The sequence below is a fragment of the Stigmatopora nigra genome, chromosome 3, assembly GCF_051989575.1.
Source record: "Stigmatopora nigra isolate UIUO_SnigA chromosome 3, RoL_Snig_1.1, whole genome shotgun sequence".
Taxonomy (NCBI): Eukaryota; Metazoa; Chordata; class Actinopteri; order Syngnathiformes; family Syngnathidae; genus Stigmatopora; species Stigmatopora nigra.
In genome coordinates this window covers 14,491,379-14,517,463 of record NC_135510.1, presented here as the reverse complement: position 1 = coordinate 14,517,463, position 26,085 = coordinate 14,491,379, and the positions used below count along the sequence as shown (strand labels likewise).

Genomic DNA, 26,085 nt, shown 5'->3' with positions numbered 1-26,085 from the left:
CTCCTTCTGCCCTCCGATTGGTTGACCCCCAATTCAGGGTATCCCCCGCCTCTGGCCTGGAGTCAGCTGGGATAGGCTCCAGCACCCCCGCGACCCTAATGAGAATGCAGCGGTTCAGAAAATGAGATAATATGAGAGGGTTTTTTTTTTGGCCAGAACTATTATCCAGTCGTGGTATTTTCTATCAGGAAGGCATTTTGTGGTGCACTCCACACACTGTGCCGGTGTGTTATTCAACTGAGTAGAAACGAATCTATTTGTCGAGTTTGTTACCTCTAAACTATCTATTACTGGTATGTTTTTAATTTAATAGTTTTGGCGTGCTGAAATGGCAGAGAATTTGTTGCAATGGAGTTTAGACCAATTGCAACAGCAATTTGGTTTGGAGGCATCTGAAGACATCGTCAAGTAAGTAAGCCTGTCAAAAGCGACACGCTTTTTGACACGCTGGCTTGTTGGCCGTAGTAGACTATTATACTACAATTTATATGATCAAGTAATGCCTACTTTGACGATCTCTTAATTTTCCTGTTTTTATATGCACTTGGGAAAGCATGTCATTACATATGGCAGTTAACGGGCCTTAGTGAAAGAGCTAAATTCTTATTCACTCTGTAAATCCTCGCTTAATAAAACTTCATTATCGATTTTAAAAAAATAAATAAAAATACCTCGATCTACAATAGGATCTTAACTAGCTATTGAATGGGTCGTCACCCCCCCCCCCCACACGTCATCTTTCATTTATTCACGCGTTCATTATTTATTTTAAATGATAGACAATGGTGACGTGTTGAATATCTCCTCATTTTCGGGAACCGCTTTATCCTGGGGTGCTGGAGCCTATCCCAGCTGACTTCGGGCCAGAGGTGAGGGACACACTGAATTGGTTGCCAGCCAATCGCAGGGCACGAGGAGACAAACAACCATTCACGCTCACACTCATACGATGGGCAATTCAGAGTGTCCAATCAGCATACCATGGATGATTTTGGGAATGTGGGAGGAAATCGGAGTGCCCAGAGAAAAGGCACACTGGCCAAGGGAGAACATGCAAACTCCACACAGGTGGACATGGTCTGGATCTGAACCCAGAAACACAGAATCGTGAGGCCGACGTGCTAACCCACTATGGCAAAGTATGGCCCGCGGGCCACATACGGCCCGCGAGGCCTCTTAATCCGGCCCGCCGACCTTGTCCAAATAATGTTATTTTTTTTATCCCCAAGATGGCGCCGTCACGCGGAAGCCAGCGGCAGTAGCTCTGTCCACTCTTGTTTGTTTTTCCTGATATCAGAAGTAAAATTTCCGAATAAAAAATACAGGCGAACACATCCTTGAAAATGTGAAGGACACCTTTAGCATGCTTGTTATTGTGAATTAATGTGATGTCATTCTTTGTTTAGATACATTATATCAATTGAAAATGTAGAGGAGATTGAAGAGTATGTGGGCGACCTTCTCCAAGGTACAGATGGGAGGAAAGGACAGTTCATTAAAGAGTTTCTATACAAGTGGAAAAAGACGCAAAGACAGTCCGGAGATACAGCTGGTCTCTATATCCTCACAGACTCAATGTCCAAAACTGGTAAAGTTGAAATATTTTTTAAATCCATATAGTAGTTACTAAACATCGCTGAAACATTTTATCCATAACATTACTTTCCGAAATTAGACTCACAAAATAGGATCCAAGATTCCCAGAAGAAGTCTAAACGTAAGGGTCGAAATAAACAAGAGGCATTGACCGTGAGTCAAATTGACCCAGAACCAGAGGCTGTCAAAACACCAATTGACCTAATGAGGGTCAGTATACATATACTCCAAAAAAATGTAACAATGATTTACATACAACACATTTGTGCATAAATGATATATTTTTTCTGATGCTATTTCCTTCACTCACAGAGTCAGGAAAGCAGTAGTACTTATTCAACAAAGAAGAAAACAAAATTCACCAACCTTTACGGTAAAGAGGGCCAAGACAAGCTGACGATATTAATACCTGGACGACTAAACTGCGACTGCCTTGCTCAGAAGCACCGACTCATCAACAATTGCATCAGTTGTGGTCGTATCGTATGTGAGCAAGAAGGATCTGGGCCATGTCTTTTCTGTGGTAGCCTGGTAAAAACATATCGTTTTAGTTATTGTCCCCCTTATCCAAAAGCTATTTTAACTTTCTGACACATTCCTTTGCGATTTAAGGTCTGCACCAAAGAGGAACAAGAGATTCTGCAAAGGGACTCAAACAAAAGCCAGAAATTAAGAAAGAAGCTGATGGGAGGTGAGAATTTCCATAGAAATTACGGTACAAGTGGATTTATTTTGTGCATGGGTCTTAGCGCTTGGGTTGTTTATTTAAAGTAAAAAATTCAACAGATTCTGGCAGGAATTTCCAGGACTAAAATCAAATGAACCAGCTTTGTTCCCCAGTCTCTGAATTGTTTTTTTGTCCTAGCTGTCAACACACAATTCCTCGTGAGGTGTTTTCTTAGAAAAAGTACATTCAAACACAACACCGTGCACACAGATATTATAGTTATCTACAGGTGACTGCATTTGAATTAAGTTATGAAGCCAAAAAGATAAATATTTGACTTCAAATAACCAGCATAAACTGTTATTCCGCCTTTGTACAATATTTATATCTGTATAGGCTATTAAAAATTCCCAACATTAAAATTAAATACAAAGGGAATCATACATTTAGTAGTCAATCAATCAAGCACTGTGTACATTGTCTGTTCTGAACTGTAAATTCATAGAGCAGCTAATTGTGAGATTGAGATTTAATACAGCTTCTGCTGCTATTGTAGAATTTTCTATTTTTGTCGGACGATGCTTTCAAAGCTGTCATCATAACATGGACAGATATTCAGTCATGTGTAGTGGAAAGTAACGATGCAGATTGATCTGATTTTTCTCAATATATCCCTCGGAGGAAGGTTCGGTCATGGGTTGAATTAAGTGAAAACAGGTACTGGAATACTAATTTGTAGGAGCATTTTCTCCTCTTTTTTTAGATATTTGCATTTGTGTTATTTCCCAGAGCAGTGGTGGGCAAACCGGTCCTCGAGGGCCGCTGTGGGCGCAGGTTTTTGTTGCAACCAGTCCAGCACAGACACTTTAACCAATAGGATTTCTGCAGAAAACAAGAAGCACCTGACTGCAATCCACTCATTGCACTTGTAGGACACCAGATTGGTGAAAATGTGTCCTCTTTATGGTTTAGAATGAAAACCTGCACCCACTGCGGCCCTTTGTGGAATACTTTGCCCACCCTTGTCCTAGAGTGACATTGGCCTCTTGGAAAGTGTGTAAAAAGACAATTCAGTTCAAGTTGTGTACATTTCTTTGACATTTTTGTATAATCTTGCTTCAGATTGTGGTGAAAAAGATTACCCTGGACATCAAGAAGGGAAGATGAAGGCTGGCTTGGAGAGGGCTGTCCAGCACAGAGATAAACTGTTGGAATACGACAAGACTAGGTAACGTGATGGAAAACTACTCATTGTAGTTTTCAATCAAATCAAAAATGTTATCATAACTAGAACTGTTTTTTTTCTTTCTCCTGCAGTGCCAAGAGAACTCAGGTTCTTGATGATGAGTCTGATTACTTTGCAACTACCAGCCAGTGGGTGTCATCTGCTGAGCGCGACAGACTGAGGAAGAAAGAGGAGGAGCTGAGAGATCTTCGTTATGCATCTCGTAAAGATCGCAAAATTACCTTAGACTTTGCTGGTAGACAAGTCCTTGATGAGGGAAACAACATGAAAGAGTACTACAATAAGTGAGCAAGATGTATTGGCATAATTTCAGTCATGGCTCACAGGCTTTAAAGTTATGAGTAATGACAGTTGTATATTTTACTCATGCAGATTAGATGAGACCCTCCAGGCAATGCACATTGACTCTGCGGTAAAATCCCCATTATATAAACGACAAAGTGCACAACAGAATCTCGGAGACCTAGTTAACCCCAACATAAAGCAGAATGCACCACAGGTATGTTGATTTTCACTTCCATACCCTACCAATGTTCCTCTTTGTCCTTCTGTTTCACTCATAAGTTGATCTAAGTGTTTTTTTCTCCTTTTGTCCTTTCTTGGAATATATTTTGTTCAAATTTGGTTATACTTTTCCTTTCTCCTGTTTATATTATAGTGGGTAGATACTGACAACAGGGTAAGCAACAAAAAGAATGTAGTGAAAGGACAGAGCTTGACTCTTGATAAGGGAGGAGAGCGGACCAGGTTGAGGCTCCAAGATAAAGAACTACAGGAGATGTCTGACGATGGCTGGTGTCTCAGCATGCACCAGCCCTGGGCATCACTACTGGTGAAAGGCATCAAGAGGTAGGATGTCTACAAACGAAGTAATAGTCGCTATTTTGTCATCAAATGGTCAATGGGGTAACAGGCAACTTTTTTTGTGAAGTGTTGAGGGCCGAACATGGTACACAGCTCACCGTGGCCGTATTTGGATAGCTGCTGCCGCCAAGATACCGACTCCAGGGGAGATTGCTCAAGTGGAGGCCATGTACTCTTCCATCTACAAAAAAGGTATAACAAATAGCACATGTTAAATGTGTCACTATATAGTTAGAGTTTTGGTGTGAAAGTGATTTTACTATTATTGTTAGTAATGCTGATAGAGAACATCAGAATTTTATTTTGAAATAAAAATTTAAATAAAAATTGACATACAGAAAAATAGCCATTTCTCTCTGATAGGTTCACCAATAGTCATTCCCAATTGCACACACGAATAAGACGTATGTCTAAATCTATGATAGTAAACACTTATTGTCCATATGCATAGTGCAAAAACAGTCTTTACATGTCTGATCAGATGAAAATCAAATAAGTGTTCCTTAGGTAGACTCTTAAAATAAAACATTTTGATAATGATAATCATTTGACAAACTGTAGGGTCAAACATATGCTGGAGAAGATAATTGATCATAGTTTTCAACTAAACTAAAAGTAAGGTTTCATTAGATGCTACAAAACACTGACACAACCAAAAAATAAATCATATTTTCATTGCTGTGTGTTTTTGGGAACCTCAACTAAAGTATAATAACTATCTTAAAACCACCACCAAGTGATGTTCAATTAAATAGGTAACGACTGATTACTGAAATCAACCTACAAAAATGTTTGAATCAAGAACAGGGCTGAAAAGCCAAAATTAAATCGTGATACGTGGGAGTAAATTGTATGTTGTTGCATGCCATGAAGTCAGGAGATTGGAGAGTATCATACTTTTCCTAGGTACAGAATTACATATGACTTTTATTCATTGTTTATTTTCTTGCAAATGTTATATAATGTTGGTGTCGTGTTTCTTTTCTTCTCCTTATAGAACTCAAATTTCCTTCCAACTATCCCACTGGTTGCCTGTTGGGTTGTGTAAACATCACCGATTGTCTTTCTCAAGATCAGTTTCGAGAGCAGGTTAGTGAAATATTTAATACTTTTTAACTTTATTACAAAACCAACATCCTAAGCAAATTCTAAAGGAACAGAAATGTCAAGCCCAAGCTAATATATAAACATTGCAGGATTCCCATTTAATTTAAACAGCACAGACTACATACTTGCAATGAAAAGGCAGTACAATTAAAATTTCAAACCTTGTACTTGTATTTGGTGAGAGATTTAATTGAATCCAAATGCATTTAGGAAAGGTCTAATTTCTTTAATCTTGTTGGAATTGACCTGAATCTGATTATCCCATATGGTTTATGTTGCATATAACCTCACAAATAATAACCTTAAAGGTAGTAGCTCTTTATAATGCAACATTATTTTGTTACCAGCAGAGGTCAGCTTACACTTTTTTACTGTAGTTTCTTAGTCAGATACAGTATACTTGCCAGAGGAGGCAGTGCACACTTGGATATATCTGAAAGTGAAATCCAAGCTCTCTTCATACAGTTAACAAAATAGTGCTGCATCTGTAATTCACTGTCAAAAATGTGTGGTGTGGGAAAATACATGAAAAATATAAAGGTTCATCTTGAGTCCAGTGAGTGTTCTGGAGAGTGGGAAACCCTAACCCTTAAACCAAACCCTTGCTCTAGTACATATGTTGTGGCAGGCTCTATGCTCTTTATGATTTCCTAAATGACTGCTGAATCAAAAATCAAGTCTTAAACAAACAGATAAAAACCACGTATCGTCGTATTCCACCATTAGCCCATCTTATGCCTAAAAGGGCGAAATCTAATTATGTTGCTGTAGTAAGCAGCTGTAATAATAGATTTATTTATCTGAAACTAACACTGGTTTGATGTGGTATCACATTGTTTCCTTTTTATTCCCAAACCCATACTGTAAAGGGAAAGTCTAGCATCCATTATACTGTGCAATGGGTTGTTCTCGAAATTCATGATGCTTACACTGCTGTGGGAATAACAGTTATAACCATTCATGGCATGTATCCTCGCATATCTCTTCCTCGGTACCTTGTCAGAAGTATAGGAAGAAAGGGGAGAGGTGGGGCATTCAGTGTTTCTACATGGTTTGCATTATGACTACTGGGATCTGTTTATTTCAGGGCTTTCCCCTTTTGTACTCTGGCCTCATTCTCTCCTCCACCACTCATTCCACCCAGGGCTGTAAAATCATGTTTGCAGGCTGTGTGACTGCCCTTTCATCCTGTGAAAGGATGTGTGTGTGTGTGCGTGTGTGCATGCGTCTGTGTGTCCACTTGCACACAGAAGCCATAAATAACACCCCCACCGCATACAAGGCCCCACTGAAAAAGAGGCAGATGTAGGGGGGAAAAAAACAGAAGAACAACAGTGCCAGAAGTGTAACGATGGCTCTGAACAGTTGGTCTGTTTAGTCATTGCCATGTTCAATAGGGTGGGCCAGAGACTGTTTGCTGGTTAACACAGCATTTAGTGTGCACACATTCATTTAAGCAGACATGTGAGTGAAATGCATAGGATCACATAATAGTGCTCCTTGGCTAGGGGAAAGGGTGAAGTGGAGGATTTACAGGCCAGTAGATGCTTTAAATGGAGGTCATGAAGGACTGACAGCTATTATTTTTCAGGCTTGGCTAAAGCTGTTTCTGAGGCTATATGAGATATTTAGAGAAAGTGAGATATGCCGGTATGAGTTTAGAATGAAGTACAGTGTTCCCCCGCTACTTTGCGCTTCAGTTAACGCGGACGCAGAGCATAGCGGATTTTTTGGGGGAAAAAAAATACAAATATTACATTGAAACAACATATTCTACATTTTTTTGTTATAACATGAATTTCACTCTCTCTACCCGTATTCTATATGGTGTACTGTATACAGGGGGGTAAAAAAATGAATAAAAAAAAAATCAAAATTAGAGTTAAATTCAAATTAAGCATTTTGGAAGGGGAATCTCTACTTCACGGTAATGCACTTATCGCGGGTGGTCCCGGTCCCCATTAACCGCGATAAGCGAGGGAACACTGTAGAATCAAATCTCCAAATACTTAAAATGCTGTATGTATATCAAAAGCAATAATTTCAATCTAATGAAACAACAGACGCTCCCCTCATCACTGTTGGCCAAAGAATCAGAGGGCATATATTTGGACAAGAAAGAATCACACTTGGACCTATTCTTGCACTCATTAGAAACTGACTGGTGAATTGATCCCTTCTCCCAGTAATGTCTTTGCACAGACCCCCCCTTCCCATCCAACTGGTAATTGCCTAGCCAATATGATATGTCTCTCTGTGTCTTCGACTTGCATTAAGTGAATATGTGTATATTGACTTGCCATTATTAGATCCAAACGAGAGAGTGCACGTTTGTGTATTCGGTTGCCATTCCTTGTACAAGCAAAGGTGCAGCACACTTCATACAGTGCCAAAATAGCACTTTCTACTGACTCCTGCAGTGGAAAAAAATATTGGTGGATCAATCCACACTCCTAATAAGGATCTGATTTTCTTCTCGAGCTTTCAAGGACCATATCACCAGCTGGCCAGCTACATGTTTCATTGAATGCAAGTCAAAGAGGTCTAATCTCTTGGACAAGCATGCCAAGAGCAAATCCAGTGACTGTTAAAATCTGTATTGATTTTATTGAATGTCTAACAGGGCAAGAATCTTCATGGTCTTTGTGTGTGGGAGCATAGTGTATATCGCTGTCAAATAGCAAAAACATTCGCTAAAGTTGTAATGTCTACATTTTTAGGGAAAAGATTTCTGTTGGCAATTTTTGTTGTTGGTGTTGAGTGCCCTAATACTTTAAGGGTAACAATATTTTACCAACCTCATGTCCATGGAGGGCTATTCATGTTTTTATAGCAGATAGACACCAACCTGAAGCATAGTTATACTACCCTCTATTTGCCAACTGTCCCTTTTGTCTTTATATCATCAAGTCAATGTTCATACATAGCCCAGCAATACTTCTATTCAAAGTAAGGCATAAAATGGTAGTAATTTAGCATTTCAAAGTCTTTTATGGCACTCTGGATGTACTATAGACACTTAAGATGACCTGTAGTAAAATCTAAGAAAATATTTTTATTAACAGTGTAGTTATACTAAAATACAATTTTTTTGTTTCTAATAAAGTAATTGTTAATCAGTGAGATTCTGGTATTCTATTACCACATGAAATTTAGTATATATATATTTGTTCATATTAATTTGCAATAGAAGTCTATCCTTTTTTACAGTATTTAACTAGTACAGTACACTTTGCATACAGATTCAAATTAAATTCATGAAGATACATGTTAGGTTATTGAGGTTAATGACAAAGCCCTATTGGGCATTGTAGAAATTTTTATACTTATACAGGCAGTTGTCGGCTTAGAGCCTTTGACAAGTTATGTCTGTTTGTTTTTACGACCGTAAAAGTCGTGAAGCATGATTCACGACAATACAGTGCGAGTGTTGCGTAGGGGCAGTTGTTTGCGCTGCTGTAAGTGCCCAGTTTCACTTTATAACTGCTCAAAGCGCCGTTAACAGTATAGTACAGCATGTACATGCTATACTTTGTCCTTAAACCACTACCTCAAGATGGACACCAACTTTGAAAGACAATTCTTTCTTTAGATCCTTAAGCATGTATGACTAATACTGACAATCGGGCCACATGGGTAAAACCATAGGCTTCTGTACCATACATAGGACATTGCTACAAGCCTTTCATTCATTTCCTATACTGCGCAGACTACACCCTAGACTGGTCGCCAGTCAGCTGACAACCATTTACTCACTCATTCATACCACCACAAGCGGTGGTCGGACTGAAGTCAGGCGAGTGAACCACTACACCACTGCCTTAGCTACAAGCCTTGCCACTTATCTCCATTGGAATTGTGTTTTCTGTTGAATTTCATTTGTGCAAGCACTGCCTCTGACCTCTGAGACAGAGCTTTGTTGCTTGTTAGGCTGGTTGGGAGCTCAGTCTGGTGCGTGCATTTCCTTGTGTGGTAATGTGATATTTATATGCTGAAAGCCTTCCTCCCAGCTAGCCACACATGCACACACAGAAAAAAAACTTGGATATGCTCCAAAGAAACTAAAGTTGCCCAGTAAATGATTTTATTTCATTGTTTTTGCACCACTGATTGTCTATTATGGTGCAAATGCTTTGTCTTCATATATCCCTGACTTTGCATTCAACATTGTGGGTTTCACACCAGTCCTTTTAGCAAAGCATTCAATTCATGTTCTCTCCACGGACATTCATAGTTTATCCCTTCCCTCTGCCTCCACTCAACCACAGTTGCTCATGAACAACCCCTCTCCTCACATTCCTCTCTTCTACTTACTGGGCAGTTTGCCATAGCAGAGAGGTCAAACATCATGTGATTCTGCAGTTGTGTGTAGTATGCATTCAGCCTATCGTCTCCAGGCACTGAATGATAACTAGGCAAACCTCTGTCACAGTTTTCCAACGGCTTGAAAAATACATAGAACCATCTGGATGACGAAAATGGTCTGGTTCACTGTTTAGAATTTCACTGGTGTCCATAGTCCACTTCACTCAATGTCAGTTTCTGCTGTTGAGGTAATTGGCTGTGAAGCCCTATTTATTGTATGTAGAACTTTGGGTTTTTGTTTGGCTTAAATCACAACATGCTCCTTTCTCTAAGTATTGTTTAGTAGTGTAGTAATACAAACAATATGCAAGGGATTTTCAGCAGCTTTGTTGTTCATTCAGTCAGTTTCTGAACCACTTATCCTCACAATGGTCGTGGGGGTTGCTGGAGACTATCCCAGCTGACTTCGGACACCAGGCAGGGGAAAATCTGAATTGATGGTCAGCCAATCGCAAGGCTCGAGGAGACAGACAACCATTCACGCTCACACTCATGCCTTGGAGCAATTTAGAGTGTCCAATCAGCCTACCATGCATGTTTTTGTAATGTGGGAGGAAACTGGAGTAAAAAAAAAAGAAAGTCGCACATTATTTTATATTTGTAGAGCCCTGTAACACTCTGTCTTAACGTGTTACCGTGAGCATGAACAGGAATGACTGCAGTAAAAATAATTTCATGGCCGTTAAGTACTGGTTTATGTATTTTACTGTTTTTATGTCATCAACAAGGAATAGAATAGAGAGCAATCCCCTCTGAATTCATCAGTTCTTGCTTTGATCTAACCTAACACTGATAGTGAGTGACTGACTCCCTCTTCCTAGGTGAGAAAATAGCTGTTAGATATTTTCGTGCTTTTTTAATAGCTTATTGCTTTCTAGACCTCACACTAGCAATAATTGTTCATTACTAATTTGACAAGTCAAGATGAAACACATTTTAATTCCCAAATTAAGAAAATAGTATTTGACGTCGTAGCGTATGTTTGGGTTCACTTTTTTTGTTCCCAGTTATATGATTGAAACACTACACTGTATTTGACATATATCAGTGCATGAAATGCTAAGAAAAAATCAATATCTTGCTACATTGAGTCTTGAATGTGCTGTGATAAAGTGTGGAATCAATGTTTGACAGCTGTCTTTCCTCTGTCTTTGTACGTTGTTTGTTTGTATTGGTTCCAAATTACCTTCCCTTGGGTCCGCTCTCGGTGTGTATTTTTTGCGTTTCTTTGAAATACTGGTTTTAGGTCAAAAATGATTACACCGTTTTATCGGCTACGTGTCACGTTTTGCCTCAGCTGTTTAATTATTTTCACCACAAAAACTAACATACACTATATTGCGGTCACTGCTTTGGGGAAGCAGACAAATGTGTAATCAGTGGAAAGATTATTTTTCTATCTCTCTCTCAATAAAAAATAGAAAACGTAATAAAATCAAGCAAGTGACTGAAAATTGAATTACACTGATTTAAAGTATTTATTGGAAATATGCTACATTGAATCATCATGATTTTTGCAAAGCTGCTAAAACTCAACATGTTTTACTTATTAAAACTACAGTCCTTATCTTTTAACATCAAAATATAATGGGTTCATAATCTGACAAAACTATCAGCAATGTACTATACAATATTTTGTATGCCAGATGCACATACTTATCAGGTTTGAGATTGACTTAACATGTCAGCTTTTGATCTTTTATGTACATTTAGTTTAAAAACTCTTCATTCTTGTTAAATGATCAATGGCTGATTATTTAAACATTAGATTGACAGGGTACTTTTTCAAATCTCTTTGTGTATTTGGCTATGATATAGTGTTCCCATGCTGTAATCCAATAACTTCATGAGGATATCTAAAACATTTTTAAACTTGTACAATAGTGATTAATTTTATGTGTATTTTTTCCTTCTTACATCAAAAACTATTTTTTTTCTACCATATTTTGGGAATTGTATTGAGCCATATCAGGCAGAAGCTCTTGCCAGGCTCCAGTGGGCAAATATGCTATCAAATTCTTTTGCAGACTCAGTCTCAGAGAGAATATTGATTTCTATGCAACATCATTCCCTTTCCACTGGAATTCTAGTAGTGTCTGCAACAAAAATGCAATTCAGCTTAACTACTTGAACAATGCTATTTACTTTCAATGGCTTTCTGCCAAAACTCTCTGTCTAAAATCAAGGTTTTTTTTTTTATTGTCTGCAAAAATAGTCAGATTAATTCCCACTCACTTTTGAGTCTGCAAATCTGCAACTCTTGGAATATTTTACATGTATTAGAAATCTAATCTCAGTCTTGTAATCTAAATTGGAAATGTTAAAATAGTGTGTTACATTACATCATGAGCTCAAAATACCAGAAATATATTCAATTGACATAATTTATACTGAATATGATATGTACCTGTTGCCGAGTCTGTTTGTTTTTCAACTGCTTTCGTATGCTTTGGAGAAGATGATCCTTACCACTTACTAATTAGGAGTGTGACCTGCTCATGTGCTTTTGTTGTCGTAGAGGTTGTTTTTCTTCCTCTATTTGTAGACCACATAATTAATTCTAACGGTTTTTGTAAGTTGTAGCTACCTTAGTTTATGGAGCCTACAGAGCGATGGCAAACTGGAGGAAGACAAAAATATATTTCGTAATTGAGTGATTGACAGAGGGCGCAACGTAATCAAAACAATAGCAGCAATAGGCTTAGTATTGACTGGGGATAATCTCAAATTATACTTTGAGAACCGTGTTAGTAGTATTTCCAAAATGTCTATTGAAATATTGGGGCCATTTAATGAATAATTCAAGTGCCATTCCTACTTATAGCTTCTCTAAACTTTACCTCCATATCATTTTATGAAATTAAGGAGTGGACAATCTTCTAAATTACTCTTGCGATTGCCTTCTAAGTTAGATTACCCATCGTTTGATTGACTACATGGAAGGCCAATGACAGAATAGCAATCTAGCGACCTTCCTTGATAAACTAGCATGGTCATAAACTCCCCAGTCTGCATGAATTTCAATATGCTGTAAAAAGCAATTGATGTAACTTGAGGTGGTTTTGAAAGCATTTGCAGACTTGCTAACCTCCATCGAACCCATTTCAGGAGTACCCTTGTCCCATTTCCAGAGTTTATCCAGAGTGAATACGATTTACGCAAAATCCATATGTGCACAAGACGAATCTTTCGTCAGCACTTGTAACTTGGATGATTCACAATGCACTCGTGTTACCGATTTCTTCCGGCTTACAGTGCAGTTGAATCAAGATGGCGGAAGCCGTAGTGATGGTGTGAATTTCGAGGCATTTAAATTGGAAATTTGGTACTTTTCTGAAATGGTTGCTTCCAAAAATATTTAAGTGACAATATTTTGGGATTTCCGGAGTTTAGGGAAGTTGTCCGGAGTCCTGGAGTTTGTTGCATTTTCGGGTAAACTCCTGGAATTCCGGAGTAGTTGGCAGCTCTGCATTTCTGCTACAAATAGCAATGGTTGTAAAACTCAATTCCAAAAATAAAGTACTTGGTGGAAAGTTCTAAAAGGGAGCTAAATCAATTCTTTTTCTTTAAAAGAATATTTTGTATGTTGCACCAAAAATTCAAGACACTCTACCTGGATGAATACTTTTACCTTTTTAATTTTTTTCTTTTTACTCTGACAAATACTGTTTGTGCAATGATATGTGAAAACTATCAGTCGGGTTTGTCAATCTCAGTGGAGCGCAATGTTAGGACTGATCGGGGAAATCAGCACCACTGGAGCTTTAGCTGCTCACACCGCCGAACTGTTTTATTAACACAATCATCAACAAAACATCATACTGAAATAGTGTATAAATGCCTACTATGGACGCCAAATAGAAATTAAAAAATAATTGTTTGTTGCTTTTATTTCTTATTCGTCCAGCAGTATTAATTGGAGTACGGGGTTTCAACTAGTGATGTAACTTTGAATTAATTCTTGCAAAGAATAAAAATGGTTTTAAATGTCCTCTAACAACGTAGATAGCTCACATTTTTTCTTCCAAATTACCATTTGGTAGCTCAGATTGTAATTGTCTTCTTGCTGTGTATGAGTAGGTGTTGCACAGGAAATAACTACCTGCTATTCTGTTGAGTTTTATATGTAATTTACTTGTGATTTTTTGTCTTGACAATTTTGTCATCTTTTGTACAGATGTGTATATGATTGAAAAGAGATAACACTCTCGCCTAGAAAGTTCCCACAGTTATTACCTTTTTGAGACTCAAAAGCTTACCCTGTTGTCAGGCAGTCTTGTTTGCTCCTTGCCAGAGGGCCACCGCAGGAGGTGAAGTCATAAACATGGCTGGGAAACTAGAACAGAGCAGTGCAAGAGAGCCTGTGTGAACCTCTTTGTGAAACCACATGTCTTTACTGCACCTGTCAGCACTAGTGCTAGCTGAAGGGCTAACCAATTTATTTTTCCTCAGTGGAATTTGTATGCAAACACCAATGCATAAAATTAAATGTAATACCTATTTGTAGCAGAATGTGATCAATTTTCCAGATTACAATGACACTTTTAAATCGAATAGATCTGTTTTACATTACATGAGTGCGCCAAGATACTTGCAGTGTTAATTTAGCCTAAATAACAATGTTTTCAGCTCTTAAACGTACAAAGAAATTGAAGAGAAAATGCTTTACTCTGTTTTAGACTAAAGCAGTCATTTTTCCTGACTTAACATATGTCTTTACTGCAATTAAACATCAATTAAGTTTACTGAAACGGTTTTTGAGTGGAAGCCACTTTAATATTTAAACATAAAAACACTTGCACAGTCTGTTAAGCTTCTTGCAATGAATATCCCCTTTCCTTGTCTCTGGTATGATTATTTTTAAAAAACAAAATATGTTGCTGATCTTGAGATTTACAGATAATTATTGTTCACTCCACAATATGATGCTGGTTGACTATGTCAGTTAAGGAATATTTATTTTTAATCATCAACATGCATCACACCCAGCTTGTGCCTGTGATTCATCAGCAGGGCATGATTTGCAATTACTACCCGCATTTTCACATTGACGTAACCCTATTTTGGAGTAGCTCTTCAAAACAAACCAAAAAAATGCAAGGCACGCGTAATACGTGTAATGTAAAATACAGACAGCAATCAAGCTGTACAGCTATCCTTATTTTGTTTACACTGCAAGCACTTTGTTTGGATTTGCTTGTTTATGTGTGCTTCTATTCTGGTCTCTTGCAGTAGTAGAAAAAAACTCATTATCATGCTATAGCATCCAACGGCATAAACAACTTTCTAAAGTAAGTTTCCTGAGGGCAGCTGTATTCTGTTATATAGGTTAACAAATGCAAAACACAACTGTTTTCTGGACATGACAGATTAAAGAACATTTGCTGTACAATTGCTTCTGCACAGTTCCCAGCAACACCCTTTCACCTCCCACGTGTAGCTCATATCTCAGAATACCCATCTGTTTATCCCTCCCTGGTTAGAAAAACAGCCATGACAGGACTGGGTTACCAGCGTTTAAAGGAAACCTCATTCTCTGTAACTATGTATCAGTCAACATATGCCTTTTTGTTTCAACCTCCTTGAATACAATTTCCCAATTATTTTGTGTCCTTATTTCTACATCGCATTCTTATGTTTACTCGAGTTCCTTGTCTCTTTATTCTCCCTCTCCCCACCTCCTTCCTTCTTCAATCCGCCCTACTCATTTTTAAAAGCCACATGCTCCCAGCCCGTCTGGCTCAGTTGCTCCTTGCCAATGAAGGCCTTTTTATTGGGCTGAGATTGTGTTCAGCCAAGCAGTGCCTGGCTAGGGCCAGCCACACACATACACACACTACTGCCCCTACATCCCCTCCCCCTCCTGCAGCATAGCTCTCTCCACATGCCTGTTCTGGTCTGGCCCTGTCGCCCAGAAGGAGATTACTTGTTTCTGTTGCCCTTAATTGCTGACAGCAGCTGAGTGGAGTCAGAGAGAGAGAGAGAGAGAGAGACATTGTAGAAAGCTGGGAGAGTATATATATATACACAGTTAGCTTGTTGAGCTGTTACTTGACATGCAAGGCGTCAAAAGTTTGTCTCCCTTGCCACAAAGAAATGATTCTGAATTGTGTAAATCTGTGAAGATTGAAGTTGTTACTAGAATGTCTGTGTAGCTGCATATGTTGTCATTAACATGGTTGATTCGACAGAACCAGATGAATAGTGCACTTAATAAGATTACGGTTTTAAGCAATGTACAGGCCTGCGGTACAATTACTTGACAAGTTAACACATTCATTACCAATGATAGCACTAGACTTTCAATCCATCTTAACTTGCAAGTGCTAGCAGCAAATGATCAACAAGAGCATTTGCCCTTGTAGACAGAACTTTTAAATGAGAAGCCTGTATGGGCTGTGGAATGAAATGTATTAAAATGAACACATAACCTTTGTTTTTTTCTTCTTTTTAGTTTGTTTTTTATTAGGGAAATATTCAGCTCATTACAAGAGAAAAAATCCATAAATAAGCCACTTTATTACAAAACCCACAGGATACAAATGGAGAGAAAAAAGTAAGTGGTTTATAGTGTGAAAAATACAGTAAACGATTTCTGCTTCTATGAATTTACCAAACATACAATTGCTCTGCCTTGGATTCTAACTTATTTTATTACACTGCAGCTTCCAAATAGAAATATTTTTTTCGCTTTGTTATCTATTTGCACAAAAGATCCAAGTTTTAAATTGAAATAAGAAATACTAGTACTTGGATATAACAATTTAGAACTAGCATATTTGTTAATTTTGTCCTCTGAAATGCAGGACTTTTTAATGTCACCTTTAGCAATAATCATTGCTGTAAGTTATTTTTTCTTTTTATGAGCTTTCCACATTTTGCCACTGGGATTTTTTGCCGATTCCACAAGAATGTGGAGTCAGGGTTCTATTACTATACTAAATTGAGAGCATGCTGACTTAGGCTTTGTCAGTGTGGTACTCGAGCCGCACAAAAGCAGACGGGAAAAGACTGCACAGGGTGATCAACACAGCTAAAAAGGTCATCAACTGCCCCCCTGCTCCCCTGTACACCATCTACAAATCCCAGTGCCTAGGAAGGGTAAAGAGCATCATAAAAGACAATACACATCCTGGCTTCCACCTATCTTACATGACCATAACAGCCAAAACAAACAGACTCAAGGACAGTTTCTTGTCAAGAGCCGTCACCATACGTCACCATCTTATCTTACTACTACTTACTTCATACTTGCATTAAGATCCATATGCTACTTATCTCTTTAGTCCCTTTTTGTACCTGAGTACTGATTTATGTGACCACTTATTCGTGCTAACTACTTATCTATGTTGACTACCTATGTCATTATACTTTTATAATGACAATAAAGGCATTCAATTCAATATGGAGAGAGTAAATAGACCAAAATCACCAATTGTGGTGGCCTGGTCCCAATTGAAGTTCACTTTTTACTGGACCAGCAGCCGCTGTTGCTATACTTTACTGTATAACTATACAATATACTATACAGTAATTATTATTGATCAGAGTAGCTTATGAATCATTAAGTGGCCTTATGAAATATTAAAACAATGGTGGGTATACCTCTTAGCAGGAACCATCAGCTTCATGAGGTTTGATGGTATGAAAGAACAATACATTATTTTTTTTCAATATTATAATTGTTTCGCACCAGCTACCAGTTGATTGAAACCATATGAAAACGGTTGTAAAACAACCACAAGATATGGTGTTGCCACAACATTGCCGAAATGGTTGTGACCTTCGTTGATAATTACAACTGATTAGAGATGTTTTGATTACCAAACAATGTGGCAGAGAAAATCTGTCCCACTAAATTATGAATTATTTTATATAATATATATTATTTTATTTGATAAATATTTTGTACAAGTAAACTGAGTCATATAAATAGATTTATGTCGATGGTGGGGATAATATTCACCAGTTTCATGAGGGAAAAAATGAATATTTGGATCCTGAATATGGCCCTGTGAAAATTTCTTAAACTTTCTGTTTGTTGTCAAATGTTCAACATCTGTTTCTAATGTGGCATATTGCAATGGTGATATAAAAAGACCCCTATCATGATCTTGTTTTTGTCCTATCCTTAAAATTTTTCATACATTGTAATTTGTGGTGGAAAAAAATACAACATCAATTCCAACAAAAAAGGACAAATATGCTATGTTTGGATTCTAAAAGATGTATGAACACATTTTGGCACTGAATGAATTAATGATTTAAATGTTTGCTATTAGCCATAAAGTCTGCCTGATGGCTAATTGTCTTAGGTTTGTCTTTCCCGTTGAAGAATGTGATGATTCTAAAAGCAAGATTTTTTCGCCAAATATCGTGTGATTGATGACTGGACTTTAGTTTATTTGTAATGTGCTATAGGATGAAGGAGACAAAAGACTTGACGTTAGTTGACCATTTGTCTTTGACTTCTCTTGAGTGTTTACATTTATTAGTACTCGTGTATTTCTCTCTGGTTGACTGTCATGGACTGTAATCGACAATGTACATCTCTATCATATCTTCCCGGTTTGCCACACACCATATGGCTGGGTTACTGACTCTGATGATCTCCCCTAAAAGCCCCAAATTTGTCACAACCTTCACTGCTCCTTCGGGGAAGATAGGGAAGCTGTGATTAAGTGAGAGGAGTGGTGTGGGGGTGTAGAAGCATGCTGTCAGAAAGAGAGCCCCTTCCTGCCTGCCTAGATGCAATCATAGGAACTATCTGATAGTGCTGGGGGAAATTGGATGAGCTGAGAGACATTGGCTCCAAGTGATGGAAAAGATGACTCCTTTGTCACTGTCAGTCAATTCCCTACTCTCACCCAAGAGACCAATCAATAACACATGGAGAAATAGGTTTCCCTTCCTTTCTTCTACTCATTAGAACAAATTTGTTGTGCACGCAGTCTTTGTGATAAGTTCATAATGAATTTACTCCTGAATCTGGAAAATCTTTTGAATAAGTGTTTGTTTTTGGTTTTAATACTTGTCAAATTCCCATGTTTACCTAGGTGTTATTGACCATAAGAGCCGAAAGTAGGAGCCTCACATCATCTGTCATGATGTGCATGTCCACTGAATGATTCATTACAGAGATACTGGGCATCTGGTCATGCTCAGTCAACATTTAAAAGCTATTTCACTTCATGTCTGCCCACAGTTCCCCAGCATGTGTGAGGAGTCTGCTTCCCCATTCGTCTTCATCTGCACTAACCCCCAGGAGCTGCTGGTGAAATTCCCAATGAAGGGGAAGCACAAGATCTGTAAGTCCAATCTCCTTTCAGATAAAAAGACTCCCAGATGCATAAAGGTTCATGCATGGTATGTGCGTGCTCACTTGGATACATACATTAAATTGAATGTGTAGATATAACTACACAAAGTGAACTCAAGCCACATACAAAAAGCATGAAAAGGTACAATACGTTTTCATTTCATCTGTAAATATGAGATTTTGATGTCTGGTTGCCTGGGGGAATAAGCTAGTTCTGTATGTTGTTACTGCTGTGTTGTGTGATTTATTATAGCAGCCACACACATTGTCGGGCTCTGCTGCTGCCTCTGCAGTAAAATGATGTACCTGTAAGCTCTTTTGTTGATATTTCAAAATCCTCTAAAGACTTCAGAGTTATTATCTGTGCAGCTGCACTTCTTTCAAGATGCATTCACTTAGTGGTTTGGTTTCAATTAGTGGTCATCAAAACCTGGTACTATTCTAGGACAGCAGTTGTTGTTTTAGTTGAACATTGAGCTTTTGTAATTTTCACATTCAATCCCAGCCTTTTTTATCCACATGCTTCTTTCACCAGGGGAAATAAGTGAATCCACCTTTTTTTAATAATTAGAAGTAGATCATAGTTAGGTTTTTTTAGATTTTAAGATTTTCTCTTAAATAATAGAACTAATTACAATATCATTGTTAAACCAATGTAAAACAACACATGGGAATAGCATTATTATGATAAAATAATCACACATTTTACATTATAGACACACATCATGAGTGATATCTACATCCCAGAATACAGATTAGACCCTTAGACCAGTTTTCATGAATTGTTTTTGGAACCCCTACCGTTAAAGCCTATATACTAGAATAATTACATGAAAATTCTTCAATCACTATGATAAGGATTATCATTGTTGTTATTAACTTCCTTGGTAAAAAAAAAAAAAAACAGGAAGTGAGGCAAAACAGAGTCTAGTAAAAAATATAGTAGTGCTGCACACGTCTGTGTTGCAGCTTTTGGCTCATGCACCTCGTGAAAAACCTGGTGTTAGACTGAAGCACCTTTACATACTTAAGAACTATTTGTCATGTAAAAACTTACAGTAACTAACATGATAATTAGAAATATGTTCTTGGGATTGAATTAAGTATAAATGAACAAGGTGGTTTTTACACTAGTTCTAGTGCTAACTGTACTTGAGACACAGAGAAATTTAATGTTAGAAATTGTCTTCGTTAAAACATAAAAATGATGTATACTGCAAGGGACCTGATGCTATGTGGTGTATCATTCAATCTTATGTTTAAACTCCTGGGGCCATGCTTTGGTACTGTTTGGAATGTCGCAGTACAGTTTATTGGATCACAAGCAGTGCATTACAGTCCCATAATTTCTCCAGGAAATTATGCTATTTTGAACTGAATGACTGAAAGGGGCAATACAATGTTCAATTTTGCAATTTATAAATGATTGCCAATTAAATACACAATGTCAGTTATGTACACCAATAATCTTCGATAATATTTTTAGTTTGCATTCTCATTTAAAGATTGTTTGTCCCTACTTCTGTAATCTGATAATGAATTTGAAATATTTTTTTTGGTTTTGCTGAAGGTAGTTTTTGCCTTAACATGACATATTGGTGACATTGATAGTGCTTTACCGAGTTTTTTATTGGTGTGGCATAGCAAAGCTCTCCGTCTTATTCGTCATATTCAAGTGTCACCAGCATTTCTCTCCCATTTTTCTCAATTCCCAATGCTCATGGCTTTCACAGGTGAACCCATCACTACTCATCTTACTCATAGAAGCTGAGCAAGTGTTTTTTTTTCTTTCTCACCCACCATCTTATATTCATCTTGTCCTTTCCTTTGTCTGCTATCTATTGCTATATCAGTATGAGATGAATTAGGATTTTCTATATAGGTTGTAAATATTAATACTTATAATAGCTAATAATAGCTAATTTACTCATTTATAATTATAATAGCTATAAATATAATTATAATAGCTAATAGCTATATCTCTCTGAATTGGTTTTCTTTTATGAACCTTGTTATCATGGTTTTGTGATCCACGAAAGAAACCATAAAATAGAGACAAACCTTTGTGCACCCTTTACAATTTCTATTATTTTCATTTATACCATAATTATAATTAACGGGATTGAGAGCACACTTTCCAAATTTCACAAAAATAAAAAATATCAATAAATGACCTAATCTAGTATTAAAATAAATTATCTTTTTACCACAATAACAACAATTCTTATGGCTTCCAATGAGGTTCCAGATTCTGTATTGTGGAGCAATTTTGGACAATTCTTCCCTACATTTCCCATTCATCTAAATTTGATGGTTGCTGTGCATGGACAGCCTGCATCATCATTTGATCATCCCACAGATTTTCAATGATATTCAGGCCTGGGCACTGAGAACATTGTACTTGCTCCTTTTGTGACTAATGACTAGCAGTAGATTTTGAGCAATGATGTGGGTCCCTGTATTGCTGAAATAATCATTCCTGGTGAAAATTCAACCTTGTGCCTGATTTTTGAACATTATTCTGCAGAATCTGTTGGTAATGTTTGGAATCCATGCAAACTTCGTTTTTAACAAGGCTCCCACTGCCACAACTGGCCATGCAGCCCCATACCAGCCAGGATTGCTCTATGCCCCAGTTTTACTGTTGTAGCAAGTGCAGTGGAATGCAGTTTTTTTTACCACCATCTAAATCACCCTTGGTTAAAATCAAATAATTCAATCCCCGTTTCATCAGTACACAGCATCTTTTCCAAAATGAAACTGGTTTATTCAAATGTACTTTTCAAAGCCTTCATCCACATCACTCCTTGTACAACTTGTCCTTGTGTGAAGAGCACTGAATTATTGAATGGTGCACAGTGAAAGAAACCAACAGCAAGTCCATTTTATAGTTCTTTGGTGGTGGCCAGTGAGTTGTCTTTGATCCTTCACACCATCCTCCGCCTTGGTATTTTTAATATGTTCTTTTCCTGTCACTTTAGAGATAGCTTTTCATAGCATTTTCTTAAACCAGAGTGATGAACAATCTTTTCACTCCAGTCATTTTAGAGAATTTGAAGACCCCATGTGGCTACACTTAAATACATTTCTCCCCATTGCATGCATCTTTCTATGTACTAGTTCACAGCGTGATAAACTTACATGCCAATTATGGTTTCCAGTTAAACTTTTATTGATATGCTAGTATTCAAAACAACAAAATGGCCAAATTATGACACCTGTCTAATTTTGTTTTCATTGATATTGCACTTTTATCCACAAAATAAGTTGTTGCTCACACACACACACACACACACACACACACACACACACACACACACACACACACACACACACACATATATATATATATAAGTTCTGGTGTGTAGAGGAGAAAAAAAGTACTAGCTTTGTACCCCTACTCCATCATTTATTAATCGGTTGTCTTAAAACTTAGTAGTACTAGTAGTTGTGTAGAATTAGGTTGTCTCAATGTATCCTTGGAGCCTGATAAGTATTTGCAGAGCTATTGGTGCCTGTGTTGTCTGTAAGTTACGAGCTAGCCAGTAGTGGTTAGTCGTGTTATGTATAGGCTTTAGCCTACATTTTGCTGGCACATCCCCGTGCTTGTTTTTCTTAAAAGAATGGTCATTTTTAACACCCACATCCTCATTGCAAGACATCGACCTTATTGTTTGGAATTGCAATGAAATATAGCCTGGATTCTAGAATCATTAAATGTTTGTTTCCTCTTGCTCAATCTGTGGTTAAAAATTCAGACATTATGCAAGGTTTTGCTGGATGCCAAGCGGAGGTTGATCAGTCATTACATTGGAGGAGTCTGTGACATTTAAAATGGCAAGAAGCCAAGACTGTCTCTCTGTAATAAGGGATGTGCATAATGGTTTATGTTCACATCCTGTGAACATTTGTATCAGTGTGCACACTTGTTTATAACCTGAAGGTCATAGTGAATGCTAAAAGCTATTTGCCTGTCTGTCATGATCCCAGATGCCCTATAGCCTTCGGTTCTCCGGGTCTGTTTCTTCCTTTGTGCCTGAATTGAACCACCACTTTATTCTAGTACTGGGCAAAAATGTTAAAATATAAAATTTTGTAGTTGTTTCGCTAAACATGTTTTCACTAAGTAAATCACTGGCCTCTTTACCACTTGTTTTCAGTACAACATCTGAAGAACACAAGCATACATGTTAAAATGTGGGATCTGTGCATGTTTTAGTCTATTAGTTATTTTCTAGTATTTTTTTTATTGTTTAAAGCCACACTTAATGTCATTAGGTCAAACTGAGTAGCATTACTTAAAAAAAACTACTCACATGTATTATCTTACAAATTGGCTTGTATTCCAAAAGAATCAAGAGTTGTTAATAATAATAATAATCGGACATAGGCTTTGTCATCATCATTGACTCGACAAAAGCCTAATTGTCATCATACCCAGCTGCGTATGACGAAATTGGTAGTGATTCTCCACAAGGTGCGCTTTCCTGGCAAAAGGCCCAAATAAGTGATCATTTCTGACTCGTTGGTATCACTTACCTCTCACTGTCTCCTGACTTACCTTCAATCAGCCAGTAGGAGGCTAATAACCGCCCAATGTCTTTCAAGTCACCTCACTCGGAAGTTATTACACAGAAGGGATGGTTTGTCGTGCTACCGCAAGTTCAGAGTCCTGATGACTAGGGGAAAATAACTGTCCTTAAGCCTATTTATTCGTACTTTGTGAGACCTGTAGCGTCTGCCAGAGGGCAGCAGCTGGAACAGGTTGTGATAGTTGGTATGGGTCCCTGACAATGTTTCCGGATCTGCTAAGGTAACAAGGGCTGGCAAGAGTTTAAGTGACAAGTGCTTGTTCACATCAATGAAAATTCAAAAATCCCAAACAGTAAAACTGCAATACATTTGTGAATCCCACCTTGTTTTGTGTGTGAAGTCACCATAGAGTTGCAAATATAAAAGAAGACAATGACACAACAAATGCCTACCCTTGTTATTAGTCTCCTCTGTGCTTTTTCTCTGCTCTCCACTGCTGTGAGACAAAGGAGGTTTTGAGAGCTAAATAGCTTCATATTCCCATTTAATATTCATACCTTTTGAGGTCAATATTGAGGAGAATCTGTAGCATCAGAGGCAGCAGGGGCCCAACCCCATGTTTCGGCTCCAATGAGTCCAGCAAATGAAGGAAAGTGGGAGGAAGAGAGAGGATATGTGAGTGCAGGGTTTCATGTGTTCTCTAGTAAATGAGAGGCAGGCCTTGAAGGTGACAGGCTGTGTTTATTATGGTTTTGTCAGCCAGTTAATGGGTAGAAGAGGAGAGGGAAGGAACTAGCTGTGCTGGTGAGCTGAAAGCAAAGCACACAGGCTTGGGAGCTCTGAACAATAAATTTTCCTCCACTAGATCATGCTTGCTCTATAAGATTAATAACACTTCTGCACCACTGAATGCCTTATCACTGAAAACTGCATGAAAAAAGTATTAGTATATATATATATATATATATATATATATATATATATATATATATATATATATATATATATATATATATATATATATATATATATATATATATATATATATATATATATATATATATATATATATATATATATATATATATATATATATATATATATATATTAAATATTGTTGGTAATATGAAAGTAGTTCTGTCATAGTAATACTTCCTATGTAAATCTATTTTCTGAGAAGCCATTGTGATAGACAATTGTCTTGTTGATTATTTTTTCCCTGGCTGGTAAATAATTTCAATGTAGAAGTTAATTATCACATAAACACATGAAGGTTATAAAAATGAGATCTTGTGGTTTTAAACACCATTTACATTTAATATAAGATAGTATCTATCATTTCTTTATCTGCAAGACTTAGACCAGATCTATGGCAAAATATGCAGTACCACACATCATTATTTTCCACACCATCTGTTTGTGTGTGTGCGAGTCGTGCCTCCAGCAGAGAGCTAGTTTGTTTAACGAGGGGGGGAGAGAACAAGGCATCTCAAATAAATGTTGATGATGTTGCTTTAAAAAAAAAAGAAGTATTTAGTTCTTTTCTAATTGTACCTTTTTATTAAAACAGCAGTAACTCGTGTATATGTTCACATATAGTCCCATTAACATTACAACTTACCTGTTCTGGTTGTGTTTAAATGGGTAACAGTTCTCTTACACATGAGGAGGTGATCAGATAGTCAATGAGTGTTTTGCATGCGACAATTGAGTCACAATTGGAGCGTTCACATATTACCAGTGCTCCCTTGAGGCCTTTGACATTTCGTTGAAAATCAATCTTATGTTAGTTCAAATGCAGTCAAAGAACGCTCGTAAATAAGATCAAAAGTAGTTATTATTCTTTAGAAGTGGCTGCCCATGACCTGTCAGTGTTCTTCCTCTTCCCACTTTCAAAAAAATGATTTGATTCTTGGAGTTTTCCTATTCCACTGAAGAGAAGCAGACAGATGTAATAGCCATTAGCCTCAGGGAGGAACAGCACAGATGTGTCAACAAGACTTGACTTTTACAGTCCAAGTGAATCCTGAGCAAACAGTAGCTGTAAAGATCTTTGTGTGGTTGAGCACTGATCCAGGGATATGGTCGCATGGGGTTGCCTCGGGACTCCAACAGACCGTGACTCTACTTCTCATTACACGTGTGGGTCAGACCACCCCAATATAGAAAATAAATAATGCAAAGGAAAACCTGAGTGCTTCCACCTTGGTGACAACAGCTACCCAACCTTAAATGTCACATATACGTGGCATAGCTTTTTATATACAGTCTTCTTATAATCGCAATATTACAATTTCAAACAAGGGGTGTACAGATCACATATTTGGGGGGTCCGACGGTGGATATTTTTAAAAGCCTGGCAAACAACTACATGAGTCTTTAACATTT

The 26,085-nt window shown here is 37.6% G+C and overlaps 1 protein-coding gene and 1 long non-coding RNA gene across 3 annotated transcripts in view; one reads left to right on the top strand and one right to left on the bottom strand.

Annotated features, from left to right (window-relative positions):
• The first annotated feature begins 212 nt into the window (after positions 1–212).
• trip4 (thyroid hormone receptor interactor 4) overlaps positions 213–26,085 on the top strand; it is a 54,349-nt gene continuing 28,476 nt past the window's right edge. For both annotated transcript variants that reach the window (XR_013325952.1, XM_077713904.1), the window contains exons 1-12: positions 213–408; positions 1,407–1,588; positions 1,676–1,806; positions 1,909–2,127; positions 2,209–2,287; positions 3,386–3,491; positions 3,581–3,793; positions 3,882–4,008; positions 4,168–4,358; positions 4,441–4,565; positions 5,371–5,462; positions 19,051–19,153. Coding sequence is in view for 1 of the 2 variants with exons in the window: in XM_077713904.1 (XP_077570030.1) it covers positions 329–408; positions 1,407–1,588; positions 1,676–1,806; positions 1,909–2,127; positions 2,209–2,287; positions 3,386–3,491; positions 3,581–3,793; positions 3,882–4,008; positions 4,168–4,358; positions 4,441–4,565; positions 5,371–5,462; positions 19,051–19,153 (1,648 nt within the window). In the remaining variant the exon portion in view is untranslated. The remainder of the gene's footprint in view (positions 409–1,406; positions 1,589–1,675; positions 1,807–1,908; positions 2,128–2,208; positions 2,288–3,385; positions 3,492–3,580; positions 3,794–3,881; positions 4,009–4,167; positions 4,359–4,440; positions 4,566–5,370; positions 5,463–19,050; positions 19,154–26,085) is intronic.
• LOC144194683 (uncharacterized) lies at positions 14,115–24,350 on the bottom strand. Its single transcript, XR_013325953.1, has 3 exons — positions 24,255–24,350; positions 24,150–24,190; positions 14,115–14,181 (listed from the first exon to the last, which is right to left on the bottom strand). It is a non-coding gene; the product is annotated as an uncharacterized LOC144194683 (long non-coding RNA).